This window comes from Ammospiza caudacuta, chromosome 13 (genome assembly GCF_027887145.1).
Source record: "Ammospiza caudacuta isolate bAmmCau1 chromosome 13, bAmmCau1.pri, whole genome shotgun sequence".
NCBI classification, from domain to species: domain Eukaryota; kingdom Metazoa; phylum Chordata; class Aves; order Passeriformes; family Passerellidae; genus Ammospiza; species Ammospiza caudacuta.
Window position 1 is genome coordinate 22,267,758 of NC_080605.1, and position 12,838 is coordinate 22,280,595.

Below are 12,838 nucleotides of genomic sequence, written 5' to 3' on the forward strand. Positions count from 1 at the left end.
AACATATGATGCATTTCCTTAATGTACTGTTTTGAAAGTTACTTACACCTCTGCTTCCTAAGCTTAATCAGAGAAAATGCAGAATTGTTGATTCCAGTATGTCTTTATTACAGTCCTTTAGGTGTGTTTCCTCAATACAACAATTTATAAGATTTTCTTTTTTTCTGGAAACAGCGAAGTCTGCTGCCAGTCTCGTTACATGAAAGTGTAAAGTTGTCTTGATTTGAGCAAAAATAACTTAAAATACTTTTTGGAGGACAAAAAGAAAACTCAACAACAATCTCCCAAAATCTCAAGATGCTGATGGTGACATGTAAAACTATGACTAAGTCCTTCGTCATATGCAATAAAGATCACAGAAGTCTGTTTAAAAACAAACATTAAGTTTACATTGTACAAGTTTAAAAGAGTAAACTCTGGTTTTATACCAATGAAATGTAAGATGGCAAAATCTCCAGTCAAAAGGACATTTAAAAGCTGACTCCGTGGTATTCCTGCCTGTTGCTCTTCAAACTAGTGCATACAATCAGTTTTTCTTTGGTAACTCTAGTTATGAAAGCATACAAATTAATTTATTTTGATGAATGCTGGCTAACTCTAAAAGGAAGCAAATGGGTAATACCCAAATTCCAGCTAAGCGTTTGTAGACCCAGAATTTCTGGCTGTAGAATTCTCTTTAACTCAATGTTCTTGTATGTGCATTGCCGCTTTGCTCATGTTTCCAGGTATACAAATATTGCTGCTCCAGGCAATAATAGAAAGAAACTTCTTTGAGCCACAAAGAGAACCTTCCTGACCTTCTGTGATAATAGAGGAACCTGATAGGAATATGGAAAACCAAACTGTTCCAGCATGTTGAAAGGAGCATAACTGTGTTGTAGGTAAGACAAAGCACAGAAAACAAGTATTTTTATCATGGGAAAAGAGAGAACCAGAAGTAGAACCATACAATATGGTGTCATCTCTGGGTCCTCCAGGTTTTAACCTGGTAAAAGAAACCTAGACCTACGTGCATGCACAAGCAAGAGCATCTGTGAACAAGCAGTGCCTTTCAGGAGTTCATAACAGAAGAGAGAGGGCAGCCTTGAGTAAACTGTGGTCTTTGTGCCTTAGTTGCTACACCTACTGAGTGCACAAACACACATGGAAAGATTCTCAGCGTTAGACAATATGTCCCTAAGGCTCTCCAAAGGCAAAACCACTGTATGTGAACTCAGAAGTTTGCACTGCACCTAAGACTAATTGCTCCAACAAGACAAACTCACTCTTAAGTGCTACTTAGAATTAAAAAAGATAGAGTAAATCTGACCATTTTATATTGCAGCTATTTAATTCATTCTACCTCTCACACTGAATTCTAGAGCAGTTTTGTTAAACAAGACCATTGCAACACTATGGTGCTGCTGACGTGTGTAAGCAGTCCAAGCTAGAATGGGACTTTTCAGCTATAAGAGGTGACAGGTCTCCTGTTCATGAACCTGGTCATCAGCAAAACTTGCATTTCAAACCAAGCTGGTAATGCACCTAATGTAAAAAAAAAATAAATTACTTCATTAGCTGTGTTGTCTTGCACTCCCTCATTAAGTGCTTGTCTGGCTTCCACACAAATCTCAAATAACTATTCAAAGTCTGAATAGCATGACTATGCTAAACAATTCTCACTTTTTCAACCCAGTGAAACTCTTTGTAGTGCTGTTTTAGCATTTATTTGGTTACATCAGTTAACTCCTTGAGTAATCAGTAGGTGCTGCAGTGGTTTCCTGAAACAGCAGTTTCATTATATTGTTTTTTATTTTCAATATAATTTTAATTTGGCTTAACATCAGACATTTCACAATCCACTTTAATTTTCTGAGTGTCACAGTGCAATATGCTAAAAACCTAAAATGTTAACTCTTTAGAGAGGTTAAAAAAAAGACAAACCAAACTTCACCTTTGCCAGCCCATTTTATTTCACCAAAAGAATGAATTCCAGATTTTTAGTAATATGCTAAAACCCCAAAATGTTAACTGTTTAGAGAGGTTAAAAAAAAAAAACCAAAAACCAGACTTTGCCTTTGGCAGCCCATTTTATTTCACCAAAAGAGTGAATTCCAGATTTTTAGGACTCACTTCAAATAGTTTTAAAATAAGTAACCAGAGCACAATTTCAGGCTAAAAGTACTGAGTTTTTCAGATTATGACTTTATCCTAGTAATAGTGTTCTCTCTCAAATGCAGCTTAGGTGATAGATACATAACCTCTGATAATTCCCTCTTAACATTCATTTCCTACTTCAACTATTACTCATAGCCCTGAAAGCTGGTGTATTTTTCCCAAGCAGAATATATGGCCTGGTACAAGCATTACAGGCCTTCTAATACAAAAAAAAAAATCAAAGCATTTCTGAAAACTTCAGAACTGCCATTAAATTTTCCACTGTGTTTCTGAAATGACTATTACACTTCTGCAACTGTTCTGGATCAGTAATGTCCTCTTGTTAACTCTCTCTAAACACTATCCGCTTTGCTACGTTTTCAGCTCCAAATTTGGCTATCAATTTATTTCTGACATGTTCATCATCCTTTTGCAATTCTAAATCATCCTCTCTGCTCCATACAGGGTACCCATCCAAGCGCTGCCCTGTCTGCAGAAAGTATGAAGTAGCTTCCACGTCACCGCTGTTTTTCAGAAAGGCCTGTGTAACAGTGTGCAGGTCCACAGCAAACTTCTCCATGAAGTGCTCCATAGTTTTTATTACCTGTCCCACCACACTGGAAGAAAAACAAGTGCTTTGTGGTCTTTCTTGCCTTTGTAACTGAATGTTAGGGAAAGCAGAGTCCTCTGGCCCAGTTTTCAGCTCAGATGCTGCTTCTCCTGGGGACCTTCTCACTCCATCTTGTGTGGAAAGTTCTGCAACATCTGAAGAGTCACTTTCTGACTAACAGTAAGAGAAGTGGAATCACCAATTAGAGATGGTATTTTCTGGCAAATCTTTTACCACTGCAACCAACCACCTTTGACTCCACAGTGTATTAAAACTTCAGAAATTAGTAAACATAGTAAAAGTTAGTGACTGAAGCAAAGCCATATGTGTTAATGAGGCTGCACATGATCACAGAAATCCATAAACCATAGGAGAGAATTTGAACAAACTAAGCATAAAAGGCAAAAGTAAGTGTTGATGCAACGGCAGGAACGTTTTTTGCATGAGGTGAAAGGATGACTTTCATTTGCTAATACAGTTTTTAATGTGACAACCCCCACCACATAAACCTCCTCATGCTAACTTGCACAGGGAAGAAAAAAATGCACAAGCCAGGCGCCATTTATCGCAAACCACATAGATGACAGCTCACAGTTCAGCCGGAGCAGAAGGGATATCGCGGTGCAAAATAATTTCATGCGTTAATCATGAGTTTCTATTGTGCCATCTGTGACACCGGGGAAGGCCTGCCCCGAGCACTGCATGCAGGGGAGGCTGCTGCTCCCCAGGCTGGCCCCGGTCGCTCACCTCCGTGCTTTCGAACTCCCGATTAGCTGCCGCGAACAGACCCCTGATCTGCGTGGGATCCTCCGTCTGCGGGGGCTCTGCGGAAACACGCGCGGATCGTCTGCCAGGCCACAGCGACCCACGCTGGTCGCCGCCACCACGCCCCCTCGCAACCCTGCCCCGCCGCTGTGGCCCCCGCTCACCCCAAAGCCGCGGCAGCAGGTGCCGCAGGTAGCGGTCACGCATGGCCTGCCAGCTGTGCCGCGTCAGGCCGCTCCGCTCCAGCTCTATCCACAGCGCACGGCCGCTCACCCGCACCATGCCCTGGCCGCGCACCGCCTGCAGCAGCGCCGCATCCTCCGCCTCCGTGAAGGCCAGGCGGCCGCGGGCTGTCAGCAGGAAGGGCTCCAGCGGCAGCCGCTGGTTGCGCTTCACGCACTCCGCCACGTACTCGGTTGAGACGGCCCCGTCGGGAGCCACCTCGCCGGGCTGCGCCAGGAGCACGGCCCCTGGCTCCTGCACCCGACACAGGCGCCCACCGCCCGCCAGCACTAGGGGCGCCAGGCGCAGCTTGGCTAGGCCGGGCCGCAGGTAGAACCGCATAGGATGCCCGTCATCCCACAAGAACAGCGATCGGGATCGCGCTGCTCCGGCCTGGCCGCCCGCCATGACCGCCCGAGCTCCGCCCGCCGCCATCACCGCCTGCGCAGGCGTGTAAGGGCGGAAGGGCGGAGGCGGCGGCAGCTGCGGGGCGATGATGGCGGCGACGGCGGCGGCGCGCGAGTGCAGCGTGGAGGAGACTGAGTCGCACCTCAGCAAAAAGTGAGGGTGCGCGGGTGATCAGGTGGGGCCGGGCCGGGGAGGTGAAAGTGAAGTGTGTCCAGCTCATCCGGCGCGTTGTCTCCGTCAAGGCGCCCGTCGGAGCGCTATGCTGAGCTCCGGCGCTGCGCGGCTCCGCAGCTGGGTCTGGAGGGCCGCGCCCGCGCTCCGACGGCAGCAGGCGCTTCATGACCAAAGCAGGTCGGTGCTTTGCGTCTGGCTTGGCCCGCTTTTTTCCTTATGGAGTCGTGGAAGGTGGGGTCAGGAGCGCGACGGGAGCCTGAGGGCCATGGGGGAATAGGCTAGACCGCGAAGGTGGCTTCGGGAACCCTGCGTTACTTAGGGGGGAGTTTGCCTGCTCTCACTTACACGCTGCGTAGGGCTGATAGGCTCTTAGGGACAAAATGGAGTGCTTCAAGTCCTTGAGCACGTAGGCACGCGTCGTCAAGGTCTGTCTAAACTATGTTTAATTTCGGTTTCGCTTTCTGTGAGTGTGTCGTAGGGGATGAACTGAAGGAGTTCAAAGTAGAAAATATTTTAACGTGTTTAAGAATTATTTTGACTATTGGAAAAAGTAAGAGACGTGGTGGGTTTATTTGTACAGTTAGGTTTTGGCAGAATCCTGCCAATCATTTTCCTGTAGAAGTATTAGAGTACTTGCTGCATCCGGTTTCCTTCTCTTTTGTAGTGAGCTGAAGAGACGTTTAAAGGCTGAGAGAAAAATAGCTGAAAAAGAAGCAAAGCAGAAAGAGCAAAGTGAAAAGCATTCAAATAAGCCTTCCTTGACTTCTGAGGATAATGTTGGCACTGATGAGGAGAGCTTGGATCCAAATGTGAGCATCTGGTCCCATGCTTATTGGATGTTCTGTGAATCAGTCTTACTGACTTGCATTTGATTTTTTTATTCATGGGTAATTAAAAGGTTAAAAGGGGAGAGATGTATATTCCTACATTAGGGCAGCTACATTTTAAATTCACAGCCTGTAACATATTTTCAGATTCTAATAAAATAATTTGATTTTGTTTGTTTCTGGTGACAGCAATACTACAAGATCCGTAGCCATGCAGTCCAACAGCTTAAGGGCTCCAGTGAAGATCCTTATCCCCACAAGTTCCATGTTGACATATCTCTCTCAGATTTTATAGACAAGTACAGTCACCTGCAGCCAGGAGATCACCTGACAAACATTACCGTGAGAGTGGCAGGTAAAAGTTTACCTGGGATACGGGAAAATATAAAGTTTTAGCTGCTTTTATTGATGGGTCGGTCTTTTTTGAATTTTGCTGATCTCTTACTCAGTCGTGAAGCCTTGTAGCTGTGTTAAACTATTCAGGACATACCCTTCAGACTGAGTGGATCTGTGCAGCATCCCTTGCAACTATAAGATCAGGTTGTATGTAACATGGGTTCTGGGATCCAAAGTTTTTACAGTCTTATTTCCACTAGATTTCATTTTGAGACTTAACTGCTTCTCTTTCACAGTTAAATAGTTCAGAGCTGATGATTCTAAGTGATAGTACTGTGGCTTTTGCCCTTGTACTCTTTCTGGTAGGGACTCTTTTCCTGATGTCTAGCATACTTTTGATATTTAGGTCGAATCCATGCAAAGCGTGCTGCTGGAGGGAAACTGATTTTCTATGATCTTCGTGGTGAAGGAGTCAAGCTGCAGGTCATGGCAAATTCCAGGTAAGTAGAGGTATTCCCAGCACTCAGTTTAGCATTCTGGGGTCTAGATATGTGTATTTTGAGATGAAATATTCTATTTCATCTGTGGTTTGGCTTAGGCAGCCAAATAATGTTTTCCTTTAGATGCTGTGGTTGACTTCTGGTTAAAATAACTTTTTTTTTTTTTTTTTTTTTTTTTTTTTTTTTAATGGATTTAGTCTTGTAAGATACTTGGGGACAGTTTTGAGTATTGAATTTTAAATAAACACGCTTATGTTTGTTTTGCAATTGCAGCCTCTACAAATCCGAGGAAGAATATTTCCGTGTTAACAGCAAGCTGCGTCGTGGGGACATTATTGGTGTAGAGGGGAATCCTGGGAAAACAAGGAAAGGGGAACTGAGTATTATTCCTTATGAAATCACTCTCTTGTCTCCATGCCTGCACATGTTGCCTCATCTTCATTTTGGCCTCAAAGATAAGGTATTTGTCATACCTGTCGGTCTTGGAAGCAATTTGACAGATCATGGAATGGTTCGGGTTGGAAGGGACCTTCGGGATCGTTTAGTTCAACATCCCTGCCATGGGCAAGAATGCCATAGATAGGTCTGAATGGATGATGTTTGTTACCTGCTGATACTATCAGTCAACAAAGGAATATTAGTTTTGTTTTGGTATTTTTTTCCTTTGGCATGACATTTTATCTAGCTCATTCTAAAGATATGTGTTCTTTTCAGGAAACCAGATATCGTCAGAGATATTTGGATTTAATTCTTAATGATTATGTGAGGCAGAAATTTATAACCCGTGCAAAGATCATCACTTACCTTCGTAGCTTTCTAGATGAGTTGGGCTTTCTTGAGGTAAGGCATCAGTGTTTTTTCTCTCTGCATACTGAATGTGTTTACAGTTTTTTAGCTTCAAGGATGTTTTATATTCATGCTCATATATGAAGCACTTACAGAACTGACAATAATTGCCTCAGCATGGTGTATTTTATCTGCTTAATGTAATGGGAGCAATTCCTTTCCTCTCTTTGTAAAGTTAAGGTTATTTATCAGTTGGTGAGGTTATGGCTTGGGAACCTTTTTTGAAGGTAATACTCCAAGCTACTACTGTCCTTTCCATATTTCAGTAAATTAGGGTGAAAACAACATCTTTGAAATGTTGTTTTGCCTCTGGATATAGAAGCCAGTTCTATGTCCTGTAGGCAGAATTGGATTGTGTTGACCCAGGTGCAGGAAATTGCACTTGGCCGCCTTGAGTTCAATTTTCTGGAGTGTAGAGAGAGGATTTTGTGATAATGCCACAGCACTGTTCCTGGCTTTGATAACATGAAGCCAGCAGGTTCACATTTGTAGTAAATATGAGTGACTCTTCAGAGCAACAGATGAATTTGTTATTATTGACTGGATGAAAAAAGTGCAGTTTTGTTCAGTGGACTTTAGTTTAGAATTGTTTTCATACACTGAAATGCCGAACTGTAAGTGAAATACAGATTTTTCATCAAAACTAGCTGGTTTGGGTTTTTTTGTTTGTTTGATCTATGCATTTCTGGTTTGGAAACAGATTTCATGAAAACAGGGGAATTTTTTGTTGTTGTTACAGGTAGAAACTCCTATGATGAATGTAATTCCAGGCGGAGCTGTGGCAAAGCCATTTATCACATACCACAATGAGCTGGATATGAATTTATATATGAGAATTGCTCCAGAACTTTACCATAAGGTAAAATGCAGCCTCTCATGGCTAAGCCTATATGTTTCAAACTGTATTAAAAAAAGCAAATGTAGCTAAAATGGAGATTATTTTTGAAGAAAGGTGGACTTGTCTCATGAATGAGTTTTGTAAGGTTGTGTTGCAGTTGCATGTGTTTGGGCTCTCTTAGGTTCTTTTGAGAAAGTGTATATACTAGATTTTCATTTTGTTTAGATGTTGGTGGTTGGTGGTCTGGACAGAGTATATGAAATTGGGCGTCAGTTCCGGAATGAAGGAATTGATTTGACTCACAACCCTGAGTTCACAACTTGTGAATTTTATATGGCTTACGCGGACTACCATGACTTAATGGAAATTACAGAGAAGTTGCTTTCAGGTGAAGTATGCAATTTAAAAAAGAGTAAGAATCTCTGGAAGAATCAGTTATTATGTAGCATACGCCTTTTCTAAACCTGACATTCCTTTTGTAGGGATGGTGAAACATATTACTGGGACTTACAAGATCACTTACCATCCAGATGGTCAAGATGGACAGGCCTATGAGATAGATTTTACTCCTCCCTTCCGGCGAATTAGCATGGTGCATGATCTGGAAAAGGTCCTGGGAGTGAAGTTTCCATCAACTGAGTGTTTTGAAACTGAAGGTTAGATGCTGAGTATGAATGTCCTGTAATTCTTTGTTAACAGAAAGCAGGCAAAAGGTTGCCAGTTCTAAGGCTGCAGTCTGTTAGCTGCTTTTTTTGCAGTAGTACTATCTTTCCTCTGGTTTTTACGTGAGTCCAGAAAGAAGCGTTCATTCCTTGCCATCTTTGGCAGGATCTGACTCTTTTAGCTCTTCCTTGTTGAATATATGTGAAAGGATATACTCAAGAAGCTTGATGTATGGAGTTCTTGATTTGTTGAAGAGATTCAGCTTTTTGCTTCTTATTTCTTATCTCATGTGCAGTTGATTTTCCGTGCTTGTAATTGTAGCTTGGGTATATGATTATTTGGGACCTTCTTAAAAATGTAATTATGTGCTATTTTATTCCTGGAATCGAGAGACATAAGGAAACAAGTTCATATAATTTATAGTGATTGTTTTTCCCCCCCGGTTCCCTTCTCTCTTCCCCCCCAGCCCCCAAATAATAATGTCCGGCAGTTATATGGTGTGTGCTTAACTGTTGTCAAATTTCTGAAGTATAAAATAACTACTATTTTACTGTAAACAATTAAAACCAAACACCATTTCTATAGATTAACATTTAAGCTCATGTTTTCCATGATGTCTACCATTGGGATTTTACAAGTCACTCTAAGAAATGTTGAAGGATCTAGTAAGAGCAAAACATGATTTTTGGGATGGCTGTTCTAATTTTTGTCTGCATATTCAGAAACTCGCAGCTTCTTTGATAACCTTTGTGTGGAGAGAAATGTTGAGTGTCCACCTCCCAGAACAACAGCCAGGCTTCTTGACAAAGTAAGTAAGGGTGCTATTTTTATAATCCTAATGTCTTTGAGGATCTCTCTGTGTCAACAGAAGTCTCTTAGAAGAAAAGGTTTAGCTGCACCAGGAAAAGCATGCTGCAATGCACTTCAGCTGTTGTTATATTACAGTGAGAAAACTTGCAGTGTCAAAATCTTCTTTCATGTCGTCTACACCAAAGTGTAGTTTACTTATGTCTGCTTAACTTGAGCATTAGGGGATTTTAGTTGGATAACTGGCTGCTTGTGTTGAAAACAGATTTGCTTTATTGTAGGTCAGTTCTATCTGTGAGATGTGTGCATCTGTATGTAGCTGACCAAAAGGGTAGGAGTACAATATCGTTATATCAGCTGTATTTCTTTATTTCTGATGTACCCAAATATTGTCTGGTAGCTGTTCTTTTGATGCTTTTCCTATTGGCCCTTGCTGTATTGTGCTAATTGAATTATTATACAGTTTTTACTGTGTCATTTTTACTTGCCTGACTAGGATGCACTCTTGGTTGATGAAGACATTACCATAACCAGAAATACTTCGGAAACTTTTCAGAGTTTTGGTACCTTCTTCAGTAGCAAAAGAGAGGAAATTAGGGTGCTTGCTGAAGGCAGTGCTAGGAACGTGCATAATTGTACACTGCATAATTGTTTCACTTTTGTTTTCCCAGTTAGTTGGTGAATTCCTGGAAGTCACTTGTACCAACCCTACATTGTTTTGTTTTTGTTTTCCCAGTTAGTTGGTGAATTCCTGGAAGTCACTTGTATCAACCCTACATTGTTTTGTTTTTGTTTTCCCAGTTAGTTGGTGAATTCCTGGAAGTCACTTGTATCAACCCTACATTCATCTGTGATCACCCACAGGTCATGAGTCCACTTGCCAAATGGTAAGAGTATCACACATGGTCAGTGTGTAGCTCAAATCTTCTACTTAATTAATTGAAAAAGAAAAAAAAGTTGCATATGTGAAAACAGATTTTGATGTTGCATGCTAGTTTAGGAATTCTAACACAAACCAAGATAGACGTTGGTTCCTGAGCTGTGAAACCCATCATCCAGGGAAGAGGTGTGTCAATGCTTAGTACTTTGAAATTTTGACAGCTGTTAGTGCTAAGGGTGAGCCATGCCCCTAAGTAATGTATGTGCTGTTTGCTTCTGTAAGTAAGATTATTTTACGGTATGTCTGTTTTGTCTACTTCACATAGGCATCGCTCTCTTCCGGGACTAACAGAACGCTTTGAACTCTTTGTAATGAAGAAGGAAGTGTGCAATGCATACACAGAACTTAATGATCCTTTCCGACAGCGTCAGCTTTTTGAGGATCAGGCCAAGGTATGGTGTCATGCTGATAGTGAATGTAATACAGGCATGTAAGCAGAGTATTTCCTATGTCTGTCCCAAATCTGTTGTTAATACCTACTGCTGGAAAGAGTTGTTACTACTTTGAGTGAGTGTTCGTCACTCAAGTAAAAGTCTGTCATTAAAATGCCATTCCTTTTATAGGAATCTTGCTCTTTAAGCTAAACAAGGTGAAATACTGCTGTTGATTAGTTTTTTTTTAGTGCAACTTTTTTTGGATATCTTCCCTTTTATTCCACCTAAAGTACTAATCTGGAAAAACACAAATGTGCAAAAAGTTCTGCGTCTTTCCCAGGTTGAAAGGTTTTTTTTTCCCTTAGTTAAGTATTTATGTAGTCATACAACATCATACTTCTAGGTTCTTAAATAAATTTTCATGTCCTATAAGACTTTGAATGTTGTCTAAGAAATATCTCAATTTCCTGAGCAGAGTACTAATATATTAGGTTGACTCACGGGAGAGAGATGCACATTGAGAACTATTAGGCTTGCAGATTTATAATAGTGGATTTCTCTCTGTGAGCCTCCAAAAGGAGTGACTGAAATTCATTTTGTTATTAATTTGGTATGCGCATCCATGAATGCATACTTGGCCACACATGACTGAGGTCAAATGATGTGGTCGGCAGAAACAGAGTTCCTGATCTTCATATTTTTTCTAATGGCTTCACAGTGCCTGAGAGGTTTAAACAATTGTCAGAGCCAGGAAAATAGATTTATGTTAACTAACTAACTTGATAGTAAACTTCAAAATGTTCAGTCAGAATGAATAATATTACAAGTACCTTTAATTTTTGGTCTGTTATATTTATGCTTGCAGCAGTTCCCTCATGATTATAGCCAGACTGCAGACATATGATTATATGTATTGAATGAAAATTAGCCTCAAAATTTAATGTAAAGTAGGAGACTGAGATGAAGGATGACAGTTTCCTGTAGGATTTTCATTTCAGGATTTCAAGGAGAAAATTTTGCTGTAACAGTCTTTGCAAAGTCTTCCTCGAACTGTGAGCAGTTTGGCTTTTTTTCTCAATTTGAAATGGTTGGCTAATCTGTATTTTTATTACTATGACTTTTGTCACTTGAAGGCTCTCAGGGTCAGGTATATTAGTTAACATCTCAGTGTAAGGTTTTTTAGTCTTCTACTTTAGAGGAAAGAAAACAGGCCCTATTTGTGGAGCAGCTACGGATGATTCCACCGATTATGCTGCTTTGTGGTTTCTGCAAACATTGAAAGGACAGTTGCTACCAATAAAGAACCTCATAAGCCTTTGAAAGCAATTCATTCTGCTCTCATCTGCTGCCATATGGCTCTGAAAGACAGCTTTTACTGATGTAAAGAGCCTGGGCCTTTGCCAAGATAGGAAACTTACATGTCAGAAAGGAATGGAGTCTAGAACTAATTTGGGAGCACCTATACAAAGGACCTCCACAGTTCTCTGTGCTGAGATTTCTTCATCTGTTACTCATTTGCACAGCTCTATTGGGCTTTGGTTTCATCAGTTACATGGCTGCTACAAATAGCAGTATTCCTCCTCTTCGGTAGGGGTTAGCAGGAATGCCTACTAACTCTGTACAACTCATGTTTTACTATTAATTTCCTCATTTAGGCAAAAGCTGCAGGTGATGATGAAGCCATGTTTATTGATGAAAACTTCTGCACTGCACTGGAGTATGGTCTTCCTCCTACAGCTGGCTGGGGCATGGGAATTGATCGCTTGACCATGTTCCTTACAGATTCCAATAACATCAAGGTAAGCATAAGCAGTGGTAGTGCCTTCCTACTGCTGGCTTTGTCAGGGAAAAGGGAATGGGGTTCAGCAAAGCTGGCCATCTCTTCGACGGAGCCAGTGCCTGGCAATGGAGCTGTATGAGATGTTCTGAGCCGTGGAATCCCGCCTGGGCAAAGCCCCTTGGGGCCCTTGCTCAGCTCTCTGAGGCCCGCGGCTGAGCAGCGGAGCCCGCGCTAGGGCAGCTCTCGCGAGACCTGCGCACGGGATGTGGTGGTGCCGGTCGGCGCGGCCGCTGATTCTGTCGCTGTTCGCAGGAGGTGCTGCTCTTCCCCGCCATGAAACCGGAGGACAGCAAGAAGGAGGCGCAGCCCGGCGAGGGCACCTCTGTGTAAGCCTCCAGACCGCCGCAGGTACCTCTGCGTGAGGCCTGAGCGCGGCGAGGGCACCTCTGCTTGAGCTTCGGAGTGGCCGCATACCTTCAATAAAGGCAGCTTTCTCTGCACCCGTCTCTGAGTCTTTCTGCGCTTGCGCAAGAGCCGCCGGGAGCGGCGGCTGCCACGGGCCCTGCGCGTGCGCGGGCCCTGGGGCGCGGGCCCTGGGGCGCTCTGCGAGCG

At 42.5% G+C, this 12,838-nt stretch overlaps 2 protein-coding genes across 3 annotated transcripts; one reads left to right on the forward strand and one right to left on the reverse strand.

Moving 5' to 3' along the window:
* Window positions 1-1,943: 1,943 nt before the first annotated feature.
* TERF2IP (TERF2 interacting protein) lies at window positions 1,944-4,185 on the reverse strand. Its single transcript, XM_058813290.1, has 3 exons — window positions 3,676-4,185; window positions 3,494-3,570; window positions 1,944-2,920 (listed from the first exon to the last, which is right to left on the reverse strand). The coding sequence occupies exons 1-3, from the start codon at window positions 4,166-4,168 to the stop codon at window positions 2,480-2,482; spliced, it is 1,011 nt and encodes a 336-aa protein (XP_058669273.1). The 5' UTR covers window positions 4,169-4,185; the 3' UTR covers window positions 1,944-2,479.
* A 7-nt stretch (window positions 4,186-4,192) lies between these two features.
* Window positions 4,193-12,726, forward strand: KARS1 (lysyl-tRNA synthetase 1). Of its 2 annotated transcripts, none has more exons than XM_058813287.1 (14): window positions 4,193-4,294; window positions 4,980-5,124; window positions 5,332-5,497; window positions 5,885-5,978; window positions 6,252-6,438; window positions 6,693-6,818; window positions 7,564-7,683; window positions 7,888-8,050; window positions 8,145-8,318; window positions 9,048-9,133; window positions 9,934-10,019; window positions 10,338-10,464; window positions 12,102-12,245; window positions 12,539-12,726. In XM_058813287.1, exons 1-14 carry the CDS (start codon window positions 4,227-4,229, stop codon window positions 12,614-12,616), a joined length of 1,764 nt encoding a protein of 587 aa, XP_058669270.1. In that variant the 5' UTR covers window positions 4,193-4,226; the 3' UTR covers window positions 12,617-12,726. The 2 variants fall into 2 exon arrangements, with proteins under 2 accessions (XP_058669270.1, XP_058669271.1); XM_058813288.1 differs by having other exon boundaries at window positions 4,252-4,492.
* The last annotated feature ends 112 nt before the right edge of the window (window positions 12,727-12,838 follow it).